Genomic DNA, 21,890 nt, shown 5'->3' with positions numbered 1-21,890 from the left:
TTATGCTGTCATCATCACCTCTGTCTATCCTATTGTCCTCACTCAGTGACTTGTTGGGCTTGTAGCTCCCTCTCAGCACCAACCAAATTCTTTAGCCATTCCCCATTCTCATGATGGTGGGTTAACCGTCTTCTTTCTTCTTGGTAATAAACATATATATATATACACTTTCCCATTTTCTTAGGTAGAGTAATTCAACTCACTCCATTCTACTCTCTTTTTCTAGACCCTTCTAAGCAGACACAAATGGATCATCTAAACAAAGACAGTTATTTTGAACCACTTAAACTCCAATTTTAGAGGTCACTACTACTAGATTAAAATATGTAATCTCCCAGAAACAATGTTTTTACCTAAACCAAAAGAATTTTAGAGTAGCTCCATATTATCAATATTTTTTAATGTTTTAATATTATACTGCCAACTTTTACATTTGAACTGTAGAACTACAAAAAGAGCATTATGTAGCTCAGCTCTGCATGGTGAGAAAGGTTGACAGTTAAGCAATTAAAGACAAATGCTTGTTGATGTAATCGAGAAGTTAGGATTTAGGGGATGAATATGAGTACTGAATCTCTATATAGATATTCCTTCTTTACTTTCTGGTATATTAGTATAGACAGAAGGAAATACCTGGAATCTCTGAACTGTAATCTAGCTTCCTTGATCTCTGATAATGATTGTATAGCCTTTATCCTGTGCCCTTGCAACTGTAAAAACCTCGTGACTAACCCTAACTTGAACCTCTTATTCTGTTTTTTTCAACTTTGGAGCCTGTTATCACTAAAGATGGCTGCTAATGTTTATTCATGAAGGGCCTTGAGTCAGCCCAGAAATAATCCACCCCAATTCCAAGGCTATCTTTTTTTTTTTTTTAAGTTTTTTATTAATTAAAAAAAATTAACAAATAAAACATTCCATTCTACATATACAATCAGTAATTCTTTTTTTTTTAATTTTTTTTATTAATTAACGGAAAAAAAGAAATTAACCCAACATTTAGAAATCATACCATTCTACATATGCAATCAGTAACTCTTAACATCATCACATAGATGCATGATCATCGTTTCTTAGTACAATTTGCATCGGTTTAGAAGAACTAGCAACACAACAGAAAAAGATATAGAATGTTAATATAGAGAAAAGAAATAAAAGTAATAATAATAGTAAAAAACAAACAAACAAACAAAAAAAAACCCTATAGCTCAGATGCAGCTTCATTCAGTGTTTTAACATGATTACTTTACAATTAGGTATTATTGTGCTGTCCATTTCTGAGTTATTGTATCTAGTCCTGTTGCACAGTCTGTATCCCTTCAGCTCCAATTACCCATTATCTTACCCTGTTTCTAACTCCTGCTGGACTCTGTTACCAATGACATATTCCAAGTTTATTCTCGAATGTCCGTTCACATCAGTGGGACCATACAGTATTTGTCCTTTAGTTTTTGGCTGGACTCACTCAGCATAATATTCTCTAGGTCCATCCATGTTATTACATGCTTCATAAGTTTATCCTGTCTTAAAGCTGCATAATATTCCATCGTATGTATATACCACAGTTTGTTTAGCCATTCTTCTGTTGATGGACATTTTGGCTGTTTCCATCTCTTTGCAATTGTAAATAATGCTGCTATAAACATTGGTGTGCAAATGTCCGTTTGTGTCTTTGCCCTTAAGTCCTTTGAGTAGATACCCAGCAATGGTATGGCTGGATCGTATGGCAATTCTATATTCAGCTTTTTGAGGAACCACCAAACTGCCTTCCACAGTGGTTGCACCATTTGACATTCCCACCAACAGTGGATAAGTGTGCCTCTTTCTCCGCATCCTCTCCAGCACTTGTCATTTTCTGTTTTGTTGATAATGGCCATTCTGGTGGGTATGAGATGATATCTCATTGTGGTTTTGATTTGCATTTCTCTAATGGCCAGGGACATTGAGCATCTCTTCATGTGCCTTTTGGCCATTTGTATTTCCTCTTCTGATAGGTGTCTGTTCAAGTCTTTTTCCCATTTTGTAATTGGGTTGGCTATCTTTTTGTTGTTGTTGAGTTGAACAATCTCTTTATAAATTCTGGATACTAGACCTTTATCTGATATGTCATTTCCAAATATTGTCTCCCATTGTGTAGGCTGTCTTTCTACTTTCTTGATGAAGTTCTTTGATGCACAAAAGTGTTTGATTTTGAGGAGCTCCCATTTATTTATTTCCTTCTTCATTGCTCTTGCTTTAGGTTTAAGGTCCATAAAACCGCCTCCAATTGTAAGTTTCATAAGATATCTCCCTACATTTTCCTCTAACTGTTTTATGGTCTTAGACCTAATGTTTAGATCTTTGATCCATTTTGAGTTAACTTTTGTGTAGGGTGTGAGATATGGGTCTTCTTTCATTCTTTCGCATATGGATATCCAGTTCTCTAGGCACCATTTATTGAAGAGACTGTTCTGTCCCAGGTGAGTTGGCTTGACAGCCTTATCAAAGATCAAATGTCCATAGATGAGAGAGTCTATATCTGAGCACTCTATTCGATTCCATTGGTCGATATATCTATCTTTATGCCAATACCATGCTGTTTTGACCACTGTGGCTTCATAATATGCCTTAAAGTCCGGCAGCGCGAGACCTCCAGCTTCGTTTTTTTTCCTCAAGATGTTTTTAGCAATTTGGGGCACCCTGCCCTTCCAGATAAATTTGCTTATTGGTTTTTCTATTTCTGAAAAATAAGTTGTTGGGATTTTGATTGGTATTGCATTGAATGTGTAAATCAATTTAGGTAGGATTGACATCTTAACTATATTTAGTCTTCCAATCCATGAACACGGTATGCCCTTCCATCTATTTAGGTCTTCTGTGATTTCTTTTAGCAGTTTTTTGTAGTTTTCTTTATATAGGTTTTTGTCTCTTTAGTTAAATTTATTCCTAGGTATTTTATTCTTTTAGTTGCAATTGTAAATGGGATTCGTTTCTTGATTTCCCCCTCAGCTTGTTCATTGCTAGTGTACAGAAATGCTACAGATTTTTGAATGTTGATCTTGTAACCTGCTACTTTGCTGTACTCATTTATTAGCTCTAGAAGTTTTGCTGTGGATTTTTCCGGGTTTTCGACGTATAGTATCATATCGTCTGCAAACAGTGATAGTTTTACTTCTTCCTTTCCAATTTTGATGCCTTGTATTTCTTTTTCTTGTCTAATTGCTCTGGCTAGAACCTCCAACACAATGTTGAATAATAGTGGTGATAGTGGACATCCTTGTCTTGTTCCTGATCTTAGGGGGAAAGTTTTCAATTTTTCCCCATTGAGGATGATATTAGCTGTGGGTTTTTCATATATTCCCTCTATCATTTTAAGGAAGTTCCCTTGTATTCCTATCTTTTGAAGTGTTTTCAACAGGAAAGGATGTTGAATCTTGTCAAATGCCTTCTCTGCCTCAATTGAGATGATCATGTGATTTTTCTGCTTTGATTTGTTGATATGGTGTATTACATTAATTGATTTTCTTATGTTGAACCATCCTTGCATACCTGGGATGAATCCTACTTGGTCATGAGGTATATTTCTTTTGATGTGTTGTTGGATACGATTTGCTAGAATTTTATTGAGGATTTTTGCATCTATGTTCATTAGAGAGATTGGTCTGTAGTTTTCTTTTTTTGTAATATCTTTGCCTGGTTTTGGTATGAGGGTGATGTTGGCTTCGTAGAATGAATTAGGTAGTTTTCCATCCACTTCGATTTTTTTGAAGAGTTTGAGGAGAGTTGGTACTAATTCTTTCTGGAATGTTTGATAGAATTCACATGTGAAGCCGTCTGGTCCTGGACTTTTCTTTTTAGGAAGCTTTTGAATGACTAATTCAATTTCTTTACTTGTGATTGGTTTGTCGAGGTCATCTATGTCTTCTTGAGTCAAAGTTGGTTGTTCATGTCTTTCCAGGAACCCGTCCATTTCCTCTAAATTGTTGTATTTATTAGCGTAAAGTTGTTCATAGTATCCTGTTATTACCTCCTTTATTTCTGTGGGGTCAGTAGTTATGTCTCCTCTTCCATTTCTGATCTTATTTATTTGCATCCTCTCTCTTCTTCTTTTTATCAGTCTTACTAAGGGCCCATCAATCTTATTGATTTTCTCATAGAACCAACTTCTGGTCTTATTGATTTTCTCTATTGTTTTCATGTTTTCAATTTCATTTATTTCTGCTCTAATCTTTGTTATTTCTTTCCTTTTGCTTACTTTGGGATTAGTTTGCTGTTCTTTCTCCAGTTCTTCCAAGTGGACAGTTAATTCCTGCATTTTTGCCTTTTCTTCTTTTCTGATATAGGTATTTAGGGCAATAAATTTCCCTCTTAGCACTGCCTTTGCTGCGTCCCATAAGTTTTGAAGTGTTGTTTTTTCATTTTCATTCGCCTCGAGGTATTTGCTAATTTCTCTTGCAATTTCTTCTTTGACCCACTTGTTGTTTAAGAGTGTGTTGTTGAGCCTCCACGTATTTGTGAATTTTCTGGCACTCCGCCTATTATTGATTTCCAACTTCATTCCTTTATGATCCGAGAAAGTGTTGTGTATGATTTCAATCTTTTTAAATTTGTTAAGACTTTCTTTGTGACCCAGCATATGGTCTATCTTTGAGAATGATCCATGAGCACTTGAGAAAAAGGTGTATCCTTCTGTTGTGGGATGTAATGTCCTATAAATGTCTGTTAAGTCTAGCTCATTTATAGTAATATTCAGATTCTCTATTTCTTTATTGATCCTCTGTCTAGATGTTCTTTCCATTGATGAGAGTGGTGATTTGAAGTCTCCAACTATTATGGTATATGTGTCTATTTCCCTTTTCAGTGTTTGCAGTGTATTCCTCACGTATTTTGGGGCATTCTGGTTCAGTGCGTAAATATTTATGATTGTTATGTCTTCTTGTTGAATTGTTCCTTTTATTAGTATATAGTGTCCTTCTTTGTCTCTTTTAACTGTTTTACATTTGAAGTCTAATTTGTTGGATATTAGTATAGCCACTCCTGCTCTTTTCTGGTTGTTATTTGCATGAAATATCTTTTCCCAACCTTTCACTTTCAACCTATGTTTATCTTTGGGTCTAAGATGTGTTTCCTGTAGACAGCATATGGAAGGATCCTGTTTTTAAATCCATTCTGCCAGTCTATGTCTTTTTTTTTTTCAGATAAACATAGAAATACTTTATTATATTATATTAGGTTCTATAAAGGTACACAGCAAATGGATGGAAATGCAGACTAGAGGTGTAAAGTACATTCACAGAGGATTTAGTCAGTTTTGTTATTAAATTTCACATTATTGTCCATCAGTGATATACTAGTACATACTAGTCTATGTCTTTTGATTGGGGAATTCAGTCCATTAACATTTAGTGTTATTACTGTTTGGATAATATTTTCCTCTACCATTTTGGCTTTTGTATTATATATATCATATCTGACTTTCCTTCTTTCTACACTCTTCTCCATACCTCTCTCTTCTGTCTTTTCGTATCTGACTCTAGTGCTCCCTTTAGTATTTCTTGCAGAGCTGGTCTCTTGGTCACAAATTCTCTCAGTGACTTTTTGTCTGAGAATGTTTTAATTTCTCCCTCATTTTTGAAGGACAATTTTGCTGGATATAGGAGTCTTGGTTGGCAGTTTTTCTCTTTTAGTAATTTAAATATATCATCCCACTGTCTTCTAGCTTCCATGGTTTCTGCTGAGAAATCTACACACAGTCTTATTGGGTTTCCCTGGTATGTGATGGATTGTTTTTCTCTTGCTGCTTTCAAGATCCTCTCTTTCTCTTTGACCTCTGACATTCTAACTAGTAAGTGTCTTGGAGAACGCCTATTTGGGTCTAATCTCTTTGGGGTGCGCTGCACTTCTTGGATCTGTAATTTTAGGTCTTTCATAAGAGTTGGGAAATTTTCAGTGATAATTTCTTCCATTAGTTTTTCTCCTCCTTTTTCCTTTCTCTTCTCCTTCTGGGACACCCACAACACGTATATTTGTGCGGTTCATATTGTCCTTGAGTTCCCTGGTACACTGTTCAAATATTTCCATTATTTTCCCGATAGTTTCTGTTTCTTTATGGAATTCAGATGTTCCATCCTCCAAATCACTAATTCTATCTTCTGTCTCTTTAAATCTATCATTGTAGGTATCCATTGTTTTTTCCATCTTTTCTACTTTATCCTTCACTTCCATAAGTTCTGTGATTTGTTTTTTCACTTTTTCTATTTCTTCTTTTTGTTCAGCCCATGTCTTCTTCATGTCCTCCCTCAATTTATCGATTTCGTTTTTGAAGAGGTTTTCCATTTCTGTTCATATATTCAGCATTAGTTGTTTCAGCTCCTGTATCTCATTTGAACTATTGGTTTGTTCCTTTGACTGGGCCATATTTTCAGTTTTCTGAGAGTGATCCATTATCTTCTGCTGGCGTCTGGGCATTTAGTCGGATTTCCCTGGGTGTCGGACCCAACAGGTTGAAAGATTTTTCTGTGAAATCTCTGGGTTCTGTTTTTCTTATCCTGCCCAGTAGGTGGCGCTCGTGGCACACGTTTGTCTGCGGGTTCCACCAGTAAAAGGTGCTGTGGGTCCTTTAACTTTGGAAAACTCTGGCCGTGGGGGAGGTTCGCCAGCCGAAGTGGCTTGGAAGAGTGCCTGCCGGCCTGGGGGTCCGAACGCGGGGAGGGTCGCCAGCCGCCGTAGCCCGGGAGAGTGCCTGACCGAATATCCTAGTCGGCCCGGGGCGCCAAGCGTGGTGGGAGGGTGCCAGCCACCGCAGCCCAGGAGAGTGCACTGTTCCCAGCCGGTCCGGGGAGTCACGTGTTTGGAAGGGACCCCCCCCAGTCACCGTTCTCCGCGGTCTGGGGATTTCCGACCCAACTCTCTCAGTTTGTCCGGGGGGCCTCGCGTGACTGGGGCGCCAGCCGCCGCGGCCCGAGGGGACCGCCTGCCCAATTCTGCCAGCTGGCCTGGGAAGGAGGAAGGGAGGGACTCCGGCCGCTTGCCATCCCGCCCGGGAAAGCCCGCGCCCCTCGGCGATCTCACCGGAGCTGGTTCTCCCAGACAGTCAGCTGTTCCAGGATGGGGTACGCCGTCCCTTTGATCTCCGTCATGGCTCCAGGAGCTGCTCTGTATCGTCTCTACTCTCCCAGTAGCTGTTCTGGAGGAGGAAAGGTGAGGGTGGCAAGGCTGTCGAGGACGGTGGCGGAGGAGCCGGTGAAGGCGGAAGAGGGCACGGTGGTGGTTGGAGAGCCGCCAGAGCAGGAGGAGAAAGGGAAGGATAAGATGGCGGATGGAGCGCCGCCGGAGCAGAAGGGGAAAGAGGAGGGCAAGATGGCGGCGGGGGCGCCACCGGCGGAGAAGGGGGAAGAGGAGGGCTGGCTGGCAGCGGGAGCGTCGCCGGCAGATAAAGAGGGAGAGGAGGGCTGGCTGGCGGCGGGAGCGCCGCCAGTGGAGAAAGAGGGAGAGGAGGGCTGGCTGGCGGCGGGAGCGCCGCCAGCGGAGAAAGAGGGAGAGGAAGACTGGCTGGCGGCGGGAGCGCCACCGGTGGAGACTCCAAGGCTATCTTGATAAACGAAGCTGGATCTAACCAAAATGGGCCCACCTAACAGGAGCAGCTTAAACTTTAAGTTTACAATACTAAAAAATCACACATCTCCTCCTATTAAGGCCATCATTTTCTTCCAGGCATTCTGGGACTAAGCAAGTAATCAATCTGCACAGGGTCAATAATTAGATCAGCTCTAATGACATTATCTAGAATCAGTGTGCCTATTATCTTAAAACCTGCCCATCTTCTAATACTATAAAACCATCAGAGTTACTGCAGTTTGGGGAGACAGATTTTTAGGCCGAAAGGCCAAATGATTTTTTGCTTCATGCCTAACAATAAACTTTCTTTGAAATCCTGGTGTCTCAAGAAGGGGTCATTTGAGCAGAGAAGCCATCACTTTTGATTGGTATCATTGATCTTAAACATATCTCCAGGTATGATTATTCATCTCCATTCCATTTACTTTCAGCTGTATGTCATTTCGAAGTTATTTCCTGTTACAATTTAAGCATCTGATTTCTAGACCTCTGTTACAGTGATAAACAACTGGTTTGTGTGGTTTAGAGGGAAAAGATGGTTTTAAAGCCAGAGAAAGAGTTCCATTTCAAAGCTGGAAAGCTTTGTTACTTACTAGCTGGGTGATCTGAGGATGTCATTTAACCTCTTTGATCCTCATTTCCTGGGCAACAATGAAAAGGGTAAAACACAGGGCTACTTCTTCAGAATACAGATCAGTCAGTTTAGGAGCAAAGCTTGCTTAATTATTTTGGGGTAATATAGGTACTCTGATCACTTTCTTCAAACCATTTAGCCCTTTTAAAAGCACTGGAGAATGGGCCATTTCTGTTTGGCCTCCATCTCAGCACATGGGTGTAGTGGTTTTGTTTTAAACTGTTTCAGATGGGGAGCTGTAAAGGCTGGGACAGAAGTGGAAGAAAAGTAACGACTAGAGGAAGAGAAGTAACCACTAGGGCAGTTGGTTGCTAGAATCAAAAAAGATTTGATTCTTACAGGATATTCTAATTCACTATGAACTGTTAAATAGACAAGTTATCAAGCTCCAAACATCCCCCTAGCAGGTGGCTTCATCCCTGCAGCAGCTGCCTCCAGGGCGATGCCTAGACCCTTTCTTACGTATCTGCTCCCACAGCACACATTGTTTTCCTCCAGAAAAACCGTAAGCTCACGACTCATGACTAACAGGGATTCTGGCACGCTGAATCCTTTCCTATATGATCCTTTGGCTATTCCCAAACTAAAAACCTTCTGTCATGAGCGAACCCAAGAATCTGCCTTCTCTGATTTTCTGCTGAGCACCATCAAAAAAATAGGACAGAAACCTGCAAACCAGACTTCACAACTAATGGTTTCCAATCACAGTACGAGCTTTCAACAACGTTTTGATTTTTTTTCATTTGCCAGTTCCTTCTCTTTTTTCTGTCAAAGGCTTTTCCTAAGGCCACCTTCCCTATGTCTTCTACCTAGTCCCGACCTGCACAATCTCAACAGGTTCAAGATTCACTTGAATTCACCATTCACTTGAATCTCTCCACAATCTTCCTTTATTGCTTCTCACCTGTGAGGTGACCTAGGTCCACATCCTTCATCATCTTCTTCTATGCTTAGGGCTTGAAGGGCCTCTTCCTTCTTTAGGTCCAAGACTGAGCCCTTTCCCCAACTCCCTCTTGCCTGTCTGTGCCAGTCGCCAGCCCTGTATCCCCAGGACTCATCATAGCTCCTGGCCCCTAAAGCAAGTAGACATTGCTCTTTCCTATACCTTCAATTCCAATCTTTCCATTGCTTAATGCAATGTTCAACCTTTTAAAAAAATGCATCCTTTGGGATTTTCTTTTCTAGCTACTCTTGCCAACCAAACTCCCTACTTCCTTCCTCCTCTTTCTTTTCCTAAAGCCAAAGCACCATTTATTAATTTATAATGAAAAAATGTGGCTGTCACATGGATTGAAATATGCATATCCCTAGAAACACCTTCTCTCCCTACAGGCAGATGTATCCAGGAAGCCAGAGTAATTGGAAGGTTATGTGGTAAGTTCGGATTCAGGGAATGAGTGTTAGAAGATAAAACTGTTTACGGTCAGGCTAAGACAGATTTTATCCAAACATCTCACAAAGTAGACTATACTTAACTTGCAGTTTCTACTTCCTCACTTTCCATGCATGTATCCTTCAAACCGCTATATTCTATCTGCCATGTTCCTCCACTCCCTGGAAACTGCTTTCACTTAATTAACCAAGTAGTTCCTGAATGAAGAACTCAAAGACAACATTTCTGACCTTGGTGTCCCTGCAGTACTGGATGCCTCTCACTTCGCCCTTCTTTCTGGTTTTGATTCAACAATGTTTCTCCTCCCCCTCCGACCTTGCCACCCCACATTCTCAGGCCCTTCCTAGTTCCTCCACCTCTGCACACTCCCACAACCTGATTCCCTGGCCCCTTTCCAGGGCAATCTCCTGTGGGCCTCACTCCTGCCCAACTGCCTACTCATCCCCTCCAGCTGGACTTCCCATTCCTTCCCATCAAAGCCCATGTGACAGGCTGTTGGACCCTACTCACTTAGATTTACTCTGATAAGCAGGAGGCAAGGTGCTCTGCTCTGAGTCTGAGGGGAGAGGGTTTTCAGGTAAGTGGGTACCCACACCAAGCCCTTCTGCTAACTGGTCTCCCACGGGGCTCTGCTGCCAAGGTACTGGCACCAAGAGGACTGAGTTTGTCCAGCAATGTGCATTTTCCAGAGCACAGGGGAGTTATTGAAATGACTGGACCAGGGAGTCCAAGTGTGAGGAGGAAAAGGGCTCAACGGATAAGGAGAAAGTAGTCATTGATTAAAAGTGCCTAATTAGGCTGAGGATGGTACCAATTTTGTTAAACCTTCCATGCCCCCTGCAATAATTAATTACCCCGTTTGTACTACTTTGTCCCTCTGAAAGACTTCCACTACCACACATAGCACACTATACTAACATTTTCTGTTTACAAGTCTGCTGCCCACACTATATTGTGAGCCCCAGTGCAGAATCTGTATCTTACTCTACCCTGTAGCTCCAGCACTGGCCAGGAGCAGGGCTTAGGTGAGGAACCGTGCTCAGCATCTCACGACTGGTAAGAAGTGGAGCAAGGAGTCACATGTGTGTGTTTGACCACGGTCCGTGATCTTAACACACCACAGCCCAGCCTCTGCCATACCCGACGTGCATTCCCAATAGTTTGCAATTTTTTTTAGATACAAGTAAAATTAGTGTAAAGTAAAAGGTATGGGATTCTTAAAATGTTAGTGAAATTTTGCATTGTTCTAGTTTTAATGAATACTAGAAAAACAAAGTCCCTTTAAAAGGTTTAAATAAATTAAAACTGTTTATAATGGGACAATGCAAGCATCATATTAATTTAATCAAGATGAAAGTAAACATCTTCTTGAGCGATAAAGAAACTTTAACAAATGCTCTTTCATTAATAAAATATCTGAAAAACTCTTTGATTGTCAGCTTCTACAGGGCAGGAAGTATGTTTGCTGAATTAATCTTATTTATCTATGACCCAGCCCTAAACTTAATAGGGAGTGAGCATTCATCAAGAAAATTAAGAAAGGACTAAATATTACTTTTGAGTCAAGGTGGCAACATTTGTCTTATTTTTATAGCTCTAAAGCACTAATTTGGGGTTAGTTTATCATTATTCTGCTGCCATTTGATAAAAATGAAAAGGTAAGTTGTTCTGTGAAATGAGCTCAGAAGTTTCACTTAAAAACAAACAAACAGGGTGGGCAATGGTGGCTCAGCAGGCAGAGTTCTCGTCTGCCATGCTAGAGACCCAGGTTTGATTCCCGGTGCCTGCCCATGTTAAAAAAAAAAAAAAAAAGATTTGTTAATAGTTCACAAACTGTATCTTAAAATGGAAAACATCTTTTAAACAGTTCAGGGGAAGAGACTGCAGTGAACAGAGCTACAGTATATTTAATGTTTATTAAGTAAACTTCAGCATTGCCCATTTCAAATTGAAATGGTGTTGTAATTTGTGAATTGGGTAACAATGTCAAGTGCTACTGTAACCTGTAAAATTTGACTATCTGTAAGATCTTAAATTAAATGCTGCTGAGTATATCCATACAGGCTGACTTTCTGAATTCCTTTCTGATTGTCTCCCTTTAAAAACCATGAAGAGATTTCAAGGTGTCCTGACCTAAAATGGATAGACAGAAAGAGAGAGTGGCTGAGAGTGCTTGCTGGAAAAGTAGAATCTATCTAAAAAAAAAAAAAAAAAAACACTCATTTTGTGTTCTGTGGAACACAAAAAACCTCCTAAAATCATCATTCTATAACCCACAGTACCTCCACCTCAGGCAAAGCTGGCAAAATATCAAAAGGATATCGATGACCCAATCGCCTATAATGTAAATAGGAAATACTTGATTATTTGATAAAGGACAAAAAATAGCTACAAACATTTTCATCTCCTCCAATTAATCAGGTTAACAATTCTAAATTAGTGATAGTGTGAAGTATACCTGTATTTTTTTAAGGGGTCCACTGGCAAATTGAATCACCCCCCCTACCTCTCCATGATTAGATTCACAATTGATTTATTATAAGCTAGGCCTGAGGAGAGAGGCAGATGACTGTAAGGTGTTAGAAATGTCACTGGTGATTTCCCCTTCTTTCTAATTAAAGATATTGTACTATACAGGAGAAAGTGAGTTTCTCATCTCAAGTACACAGTAGGGAGAAAACCTGAGAAAACTGTGAATGTTTTCATTAAGTATGGTTAACACAGGCAGCATACAAAAGAAGAACAAAGAAAATGCATTTTCTTACACAGTAGGGGAAAAACAAAGTGATATAGCAAAAAGATATATAATAAGTAGATACATTTAATAAAATGGAAAATAAATTATATAGACACATATTGAAAGGGAAGTCCTCCTGATGCCAGAATGATAAATTTAGCCAGTCCAAAATGAGCTCCTATGCTTTCTTAAGAAAGACCTTGCTAAAGAAGGTGTTAACTAGTCATATCTTTAAGACCATGTAAGGGAAACTCCAGCATTTTTAAAAAGCTAGTTTCACAGCCAAGAAAGTAAGGAAGATTTAATAAAACATTTATGAAAAGTCATACAAAATTTAGAAAATGCAATGCAAAATTTAGGAATGCAGTACCATCAACAATATACGAAACTAGAGGAGTCAATGGAAGAATTGTAAATTGGGAGAGAATATAAATCACGCTGATTTTGTTCATCCACGCTTATTTTGTTATGCAAGGTGGGTACAGATCTGTGTCTTCTATTAGCGAGGACTTATTTGCAGTCTCGTTTGAGGTTTCTTTAGCAAAGCTAGTAAGAAATACTCCTGGTGGTTATGTTCCTAACTATTGAAATATACATTTAAAGAAAAGGGAATGGATCACCAGATAGACGAGATTTTTATTTAAATATACCCACCCATACTAATATACACATTCATATCTAATGTTTATTTGATATTTATGACCAGTAATTTCTGGGCCCATCTCATTTATCTTCTTCCTTAGTCCTAGTTTTAACTTCATTCATTAATTTCTCTAGCACTTAAACCCTGACCTGAGCTAGATTTCCTCATTGAAAATTAATGAATTGCCAATAATTAAGGCACTACCCAGAGAAGCCCAGACTGTGGCTGTTTCCCAGGACTGCAGAAGGGAAAATGGGCAGAATCCAAATGAATTCAGTTTAAATGCAGGGGAGAATTTTATCAGAACAGGTGTTAAAAAAAAACAAGCAAACAAACTAGAAATGATTATTGATGGAAACTGAGAAGACTTCACAGAAGTACTTAAAAGTGATGAGTTCTTCTTAGTACATACATCTTGGTATTTAGGTTATTTGATATTTCAATTTCTCTTTGTCCTTGGTGACTTAGAAATTCAACAAGTTCCATTTGTGTTACAAAATGGAACTGAAAGAAGATGCAACTTTCTTCCCTGATGGGGTAAACCTTTCCAGAGAACAACTCTTTAGGTCTTTCTTGATAATAGAACTGGGAACAGATTGATTTAAAAAAATGCCTCGACTTCCGGAGAAGATGGCGGCTTAGTAAGACGCGCGGGTCTTAGTTCCTCCTCCAGAAAAGCAACTAAAGAAACAGAAACAATACGAAACAGCTTCCGGAGCCACAACAGAGACCAAAAAGACAGCGTACCCCATTCTGGAACGGCTGAACGGGCAGGGAGAATCCGCTGCGGTGAGATACCCGAGGGGCGCGCATTTTCCTGGCCAGGGTGGCTGGCAACTGGGGTCCCCTCCACGCACGTGGCTCCCCGGTCTGACTGGGAACGTTGGATAGCGGGGCCCTCCCACCACGCTTGGCGTCTCGGGCCAGCTGGGCAATTTGGACCAGCACTCCCCCAAGCCGCGGCGGCCGGCGACCCCCCCCCTCCACGCGCGGTTTCCCGGGCCGACTGCGAGATTCGGATTGGCAAGTTAAAGGAGCCACAGCATCTTTTACCAGTGGGCCCCGCAGACAGACGAGCGCCACGAGCACCACCTACTGGGCAGGAAAAGAAAAACAGAGCCCAGAGATTTCACAGAAAAACCTTTCAACCAGCCGGGTCCCACACCCAGGGAAATCTGATCAAATGCCCAGACACCAGCAGAAAATAATGGATGACGCTCAGAAAATTGAAGATATGGCCCAGTCAAAGGAACAAACCAATACTTCAAATGAGATACAGGAGCTGAGACAACTAATGCTGAATATACGAACAGAAATGGAAAAACTCTTCAAAAACCAAATCAATAAATTGAGGGAGGACATGAAGAAGACATGGGCTGAACAAAAATAAGAAATAGAAAAACTGAAAAAACAAATCACAGAACTTATAGGAGTGAAGGACAAAGAAGAAAAAATGGAAAAAACAATGGATACCTACAATGGTAGATCTAAAGAGACAGAAGCTACAATTAGTGAACTGGAGGATGGAACATCTGAATTCCAAAAAGAAACAGAAACTATAGGGAAAAGAATGGAAAAACTTGAGCAGGGGATCAGGGAACTGAATGACAATATGAAGCGCACAAATATACGTGTTGTGGGTGTCCCAGAAGGAGAAGAGAAGGGAAAAGGAGGAGAAAAACTAATGGAAGAAATTATCACTGAAAATTTCCCAACTCTTATGAAAGACCTAAAATTACAGATCCAAGAAGTGCAGCACATCCCAAGGAGATTAGACCCAAATAGGCGTTCTCCAAGACACTTACTAGTTAGAATGTCAGAGGTCAAAGAGAAAGAGAGGATCTTGAAAGCAGCAAGAGAAAAACAATCTGTCACATACAAGGGAAACCCAATAAGACTATGTGTAGATTTCTCAGCAGAAACCATGGAAGCTAGAAGACAGTGGGATGATATATTTAAATTACTAAAAGAGAAAAACTGCCAACCAAGACTTCTATATCCAGCAAAATTGTCCTTCAAAAATGAGGGAGAAATTAAAACATTCTCAGACAAAAAGTCACTGAGAGAATTTGTGACCAAGAAACCAGCTCTGCAAGAAATACTAAAGGGAGCACTAGAGTCAGATACGAAAAGACAGAAGAGAGAGGTATGGAGTAAAGTGTAGAAAGAAGGAAAATCAGATATGATATATATAATACAAAAGCCAAAATGGTAGAGGAAAATATTATCCAAACAGTAATAACACTAAAAGTTAATGGACTGAATTTCCCAATCAAAAGACATAGACTGGCAGAATGGATTACGACCCAGCAATACCACTGCTAGGTATCTACTCAAAGGACTTAAGGGCAAAGACACAGACGGACATTTGCACACCAGTGTTTATAGCAGCATTATCTACAATTGCAAAGAGATGGAAACAGCCAAAATGTCCATCAACAGACGAGTGGCTAAACAGTGGCGTATACCTACGATGGAATATTATGCAGCTTTAAGACAGACTAAACTTATGAAGCATGTAATAACATGGATGGACCTAGAGAACATTATGCTGAGTGAGTCTAGCCAAAAACTAAAGGACAAATACTGTATGGTCCCACTGATGTGAACCGACACTCGAGAATCAGCTTGGAATATATCATTGGTAACAGAGACCAGCAGGAGTTAGAAACAGGGTAAGATAATGGGTAATTGGAGCTGAAGGGATACAGACTGTGCAACAGGACTAGATACAAAAACTCAAAAATGGACAGCACAATAATACCTAAGTGTAATGTAACTATGTTGGAACACTGAATGAAGCTGCCCCTCAAATATGGTTTTTTGTTTGTTTGTTTGTATCTTTTGTTTTTGTTTTTTTCTTTTTCCTTTATATATATATATTTTTTATTAGTATTATTATTTTAATTCTCTTCTCTATATTAACATTCTATATCTTTTTCTGCTGTTTTGCTAGTTCTTTTCCTAAATCGATGCAAATGTACTAAGAAATGATGATCATACATCTATGTGATGATACTAAGAATTACTGAGTGCATGTGTAGAATGGAATGATTTCTAAATGTTGTGTTAATTTCTTTTCTTTTTTTGATTAATAAAAAAAAATTAAAAAACAAAAACAAACAAAAACAAAAATGCCTCTTGGGCTTCTCCTATACAAGCAAGAAGGCAGCCACAAGATGTTTGAAGGTGTCAATTCGCTCTGAGCTCTCATGTTTTCTCTGTCTTCAGTCTATCAATGGGAAATCATTACCATTTATTTACTTGGCCACATAGTGCTTAGCACATAATAGATATCCAAAAAACAGGACAAAATTAATTAAAAGAAAGCAGAAATCCTGCCCAATTTTGGCACAAGCTTGTGCAATAATCTTGACCCAGTTGTTGTAATGTGCTATACTTGAGTTTGCTCATTAATGAATGTATCTGATAGTCTTCTGTCCCATGCTACATGGGCATTGGTTGAAGAGAGAGAGGAAATCAAATCAATGAAAGGCTAACAGGTCTTTCAAATAGCTAGAATACCACCTATGGAGTATTCTTACCAAAAAAAGAACAAAAATCAAGCCTAAACCTGATCAAGCTTTTAGATCTAATTGCCAATGTTCAGGAAACACCAGTGCAAAGGAGCATACCACAGATGCAGAAAACATTTGAGGACAAACATCAGCAAATAAACCACAAGGAAAAAAGGACACGAATGAGGAGTCTATACATTTAGCAAGACCTAAGAGACAGAAACAATTAAAAGTTTAAGGATTTCACTTGGATCCCAATTTGGATAAACTGTTAAGAAAAAAAAAAAGATAAAATGATTAAGTTTAGACACTGATTTGATATTTGAAGATAGTAACTAACATCAATTTTTCTTAGTGTGACAAGTATTGTGGGTATGTTTTTAAAATGAGACCCTATCTTATACAGATTTCCATTTTAGAATGTTTATGGATGAAATGATATGTGATATGTGTAGGATTTGCTTCAAGATAATCTAAGATGGGAGTGGGGAATGTGGGGTGTGTGGATAAAGCAACAACAGCAAAGAGTGGATAACTGCTGAGTTATAGGTATTTAGGATTCATTAGACTAGTCTCTCTGCTTTTTTCCATAATCAAACTTTTTTTAAAAGTGGGAAAAAATGTCAGCTAATGAAGATCTCAAACCATACCCCTAAATAATCAGTGGGAATGGGAGAGGAATAAAAAATGAAGGATTAGGATAGCATACATAACTGGCATTCACAGAAAATGCAAAAGCTTTATTTTAGCCAATAAACTTAAATCCATCCCCTTGCAGTGTGGCTATGCCCTAGTAGCACAACGCATTTACTAGGTTTTTACTTTTCCTACCCTGTCTTTGATGAAATGGCTTGTCGTAGGCAGGCAGCCCAAGGTGAAAGAAGGAGCAAAGGACTGGGATAAACCATAAGCTGAGCAATACATTTCATTAATAATTAAGAGTTGATAACCTGAACAATAAAAAGTTTGGATGAAAAGTAGGTGCCATGGACCATTAATTTCCATCTTGAACTTTTACTCTACTAATCACTCAGAAAGTCATAGATAGGTGAAGTAATTTCAATTACATTACTCTCTATATAGTAGGTGCTCAATAAAGGATCACTAATGAGCTAGATGGCATCGCTGGCTAAATCATTCATTTACACCTGGCCACGCCACCAAAGCTTGACTTTAATTATATGCCACAATGAAAAGTTGCTGTTGTTGTTGTTGTTTTTTTTTTGAGACATCCAGCATATGAGGTGCATTCTACCTGATATCCAAAGAAGACCGTCAGCCACATATCCAGCGTGACATGAAAGGGATCGGTCAAAGGACTGCACAAAAGCCCATTTGTTCTTCTTGGGGCAATACCGCTCCACGGTGGGCAGAACCTGGCGCAGCTCATTCCTGCCCCCGACCGCATAGAGGTAGTCATCCATGGCGCCCAGCACGAAATGCTCCCGGCAGTTTTTCATGGGTGCTATTTCGGCCCAGGAATTACTGCGGGGGTCATAGCGGCAGGCGGTCCTCACGGCACACGTCCGACCGCTGGCATGCTCCACTTCCCCTCCGGCTACAAACAGGAAGTCCCCCATGACTGCCACGCAGTGGTGGCTCCTGCCCACGGGCATGGGCGCCAGCTCACTCCAGTTGGCAATGGCGGCGATGAGCGCGTTCTCCTGGTCGACCGGATTGAAGTAGCGAAGTTCCTTGACTTTACAGACCTCACGCTTTTTCCCACCGATGATGTACATGGTGTCTGACTGGAACCGCGGTTTGGTCCTGCGGGTTTGCCAGACGGGCTGCGCATAGATGCTCTGGTGGTATTCCAGGGCCTCATTGACGAGAGCTGTCGCCGTCTCACTTGCCTGGACCAGGGGGTGGGAGAGCGCGACTGTGTGGAGAGTGTCCACGTCCATGAGGCCAAAGCGGATGTACTGCAGGAGCTCGTCCATGTACTGGTAATGGCAGTTGTGTTCCAACCACCTCACGGCTAGCTGAAACAGAGGCAGGGGGATGAGAAGAAGACGAGGGTAAGAAAGAGAGAGCAAAAGCACCGGCATCCAGGCATGTCAACACATACTCTTCCCGACACCGAATCCTACGGTCTTTCCCTATATGCACAGTGTAGCCCTGGAATATTTTGATACCCAGCTGAGGAATTTTTCCCTTTCATCAGCAGACCCCAAAGAAAGAAAGACACTGTTCAGTCTTGAACTTGAAAAGAACTCAAGTTCATTGCGGTAGGGTTTAGAAACAATGTTAGACAGCACTGACAGGGGTGCTGGACGTGTCATTTGGGGTGAATAATAATTGCTTTTCATAGAATGAGAACAGTGTTGGGCAAAAGGCTGTGCACTAAGGTTTCATGCATCCGGGCTTGGAACAGCCACCAATTGGAAATGTCATCGGGGAGCAGCTTCAATCACAGCTCCAGTAATATATTTCAACCCACAAGTCAAGGTAATGCGTCAATACGAGTAACATAAGAAAACATGTGATCATCTGGACCACAGGGTGTACTTGAAAGAAAATCAATATGACACTAGTGGAACGATTCAGAAAGAAGAAGAAGAAAAAAAGACTTTCTTCCCTTCCCTTTGCTAGGTACAGCACTCAGGAAGCAAAAGAAGAAAAAGTAAAATTATAACCTGTCCATTTTTTTTTCCCTCAATTAGTTTTCATCTTGAAGACATTTGTTGTTTACACATGCAAGATACTGGTAATTGGTTAGAGCCATTTTCACAAATACAGAATATGAGAGGAGATTATTTTCATATTCTGGGTACAATAGTGGAATATGATTCTGAACTTTTTGTTTTCCATTCTAGATCTCTTTGAAGAAATAAAGGAATAAGGTCTATTGGCTATAGATAAATTGAATGGCTTAAAACTACAACAGGCACAAAAGTCACAAATAATATGAACAATAAATTTTTTTAAATAGCATCAACACAGAAACAATTCTTGTTACAGATCACTGAAGTAATTTAATTAATTTGACTTAATATGTAAGTTTGGCAAAACTCCCCCCATTTAAGTTTGGCAAAACTCCCCATACACCGAGGGATATATCAAAATAACTGCAGTCAAGGTATTTGATATGACTTATTCTTAACAACTCTGAAATTGAACTAGAGCTCCTAAACAATGCAAATGTGTATCTGCAAGAATTAGCAAGAGAAAGTAAAGCAACAAATTAGAATATTTTAACAATTTTGCTTTTTTTTTTTTCTTGCTTTCTGACCCACAGAACTGGGGCTCTGGCTTCCCTATTTAGCTGGTGCATATCACCGAGGAAAAGAAGCTGCATGGGGAGGAAGGAGAAAACGCATTGCTCTTGGACCATTCTCCTTGGCAGGCAGGAGCTGGGTTTCACGCTGGCAAAACGAACCGCTGAACTCCCGCAGGCTCTAGATGATTTCACACTGTATCCAACTGATAAATGGTTCCAAAATGTAGGGAACATTTTGGGCTTGTCTTTTTAGCTTCCAGATTAAGTGACTGTAGGAAGTGAATTCATTCTCTTAATGAATTACGTAGTAGAGAAAATGAAAAAAAAACAAACATGTCACTGGGTGCCCAGTAGCCTACTAATGCCATGTGGGGCAGAATATACAGTGTGCAATGAGGCCACCAGGGGTGACAGTCTCTGTTTAGGAGACGGTAGTTGTTTTTCCATTGAGATACAACCTGGAGAAAGATAATTTATTTGTATAGGGAAACATCACCAGTAATCAAAGATATTACAGAAGAGAAAGTGTCACTTGTCAATCACCAGGTCTCTCTCAGCCAGACAGAGTTTCCACAGACAGCAAGTTTTTCCCCATCTTAATTTTAGAAGTTTCAAGGATAAGGTTCCAATTATTTCTCAGGGATGGGGGTTGGGGTGGGGGTAGGGTGGGAATATAATTCAACAACTTAATATATAATTTTCCCTTCTTCACCCAGAGCTCTCAGAAGTCCTTAGCAATACAGTTACTCCACTCAAGGTCATTAATTTCTCATACACCAGGTAAAAGTTTCTGAAATGTCATCTTTGATATTGTTCCTAATTTGAGTAATTTCAACTGATACTGCTTTGCTCTGTTCACTAATCTCTAGACATCCTTACATCTTTAGGTTTCTGCCTCATTCATATAGATATAACAGAAAACAGCACTGGAGAAACATTAGATAAATCTCCAGGCCTCTGTAGCCTCTTTTTATAGCATAGTGCTGCCCATTTAATTATTTTTCTCTCTCCTCATAAATCAGTTCTTACTATGCCTTAATCAATCTTCTAGCCCATTTCCAAACACTCTCCAGCTTATCTTCACCTCTCTAGCAAACAATATCATTTACTGTGTGAAAAGTATAAAAGTTTCAAATTATATCCTGTGTTTTTAAAGAAACTTCACTGGAACAGTAGCCACCATGTTTTATTACAGATTAATTTCTATTGGTAATAGCATTAATCATTAATCAGTAGCTTTAGTTACTATCACCCCTACATCACATGAATCATGATATTTTCCATGTTCAGCTTCCCCAGTATGATGTATTACAGAATATTTTGACCACCATGTTTATTACGGATTAATTTCTATCATTAATAGTATTAATTACTAGTAGATAGCATTAAATAGTACTAATTACTAATAGATAGCATTAATTACTATCGCCCCTATATCATTTGAATCATGATGCTTTCCATGTTCAGCTTCCCCAAATATGATGTATTACAGAATATTTTCAGGGCTTACAGTAGTTTGCATTTTTTCTGTGATATTATCTCATTTCTTTTCAATACTTTTGATTACTCACAGATTTCATACAATTTTCACAACTTTATTATCTATTAATATTTTCAGACCACACAAATCATTTGTGCTGTTCTGGAGGTCAATGTGATTTACAATTACAGGTGAATGTAATTTACAATTATCCTGCCACCAACTTCAAAACACTCAAGTTTGAGAATCACTGGATTTAAATCTACAAATAACACTATACCTATGAATCCCCTAGGGTTTTTGGCCAAAATGCAGTTTCATCAGGATGCAGAAGGAAGAGGGGTTCGGAGCCTACATTTAACAGTCTCTGAAGGGATATAGATGCTGCTGGTCCATGGACCACATTTTGAGTAGAAAGGTTTTAGACAGATTTCCATTCAGCAGACAGTGTTCTCATGCCACACTTCTCTACATTTAGGTACTGCTAATTTAGGAAGCTGTATTAACTGTTCTGTCCACCACTGTAAATCACTGTCTTATTGGAGTAAATTAGGTGTGTTGTTCCAGTTTTTAAAAAGTATATCTCCGGGGTGGGGTGGGGGGGAGTGGACAAGGGTAGTTCAGTAGTAGAATTCTTGCCTGTCATGCAGGAGACTCAGGTTCAATTCC

At 39.7% G+C, this 21,890-nt stretch overlaps 1 protein-coding gene across 9 annotated transcripts in view; it reads right to left on the bottom strand.

Moving 5' to 3' along the window:
• The window catches only part of KLHL32 (kelch like family member 32), a 277,053-nt gene that overhangs the window by 36,310 nt on the left and 218,853 nt on the right, over positions 1-21,890 (bottom strand). For 3 of the 9 annotated variants that reach the window (XM_077162441.1, XM_077162442.1, XM_077162444.1), the window contains one exon: positions 17,777-18,503. The exons of 4 other annotated variants lie outside the window; for them this stretch is intronic. In XM_077162441.1, coding sequence (XP_077018556.1) covers positions 17,777-18,503 — 727 coding nt within the window. Of the gene's footprint in view, positions 1-17,776; positions 18,504-21,890 lie in introns of those variants that run through there. 2 more of the 9 variants (XM_077162443.1, XM_077162445.1) reach the window with 2 other exon arrangements.

This window comes from Tamandua tetradactyla, chromosome 5 (genome assembly GCF_023851605.1).
Source record: "Tamandua tetradactyla isolate mTamTet1 chromosome 5, mTamTet1.pri, whole genome shotgun sequence".
In the NCBI taxonomy this organism is placed as follows: domain Eukaryota; kingdom Metazoa; phylum Chordata; class Mammalia; order Pilosa; family Myrmecophagidae; genus Tamandua; species Tamandua tetradactyla.
Note: the sequence above shows the minus strand (reverse complement) of the source record. Positions and strands in the feature narration are given on the sequence as shown.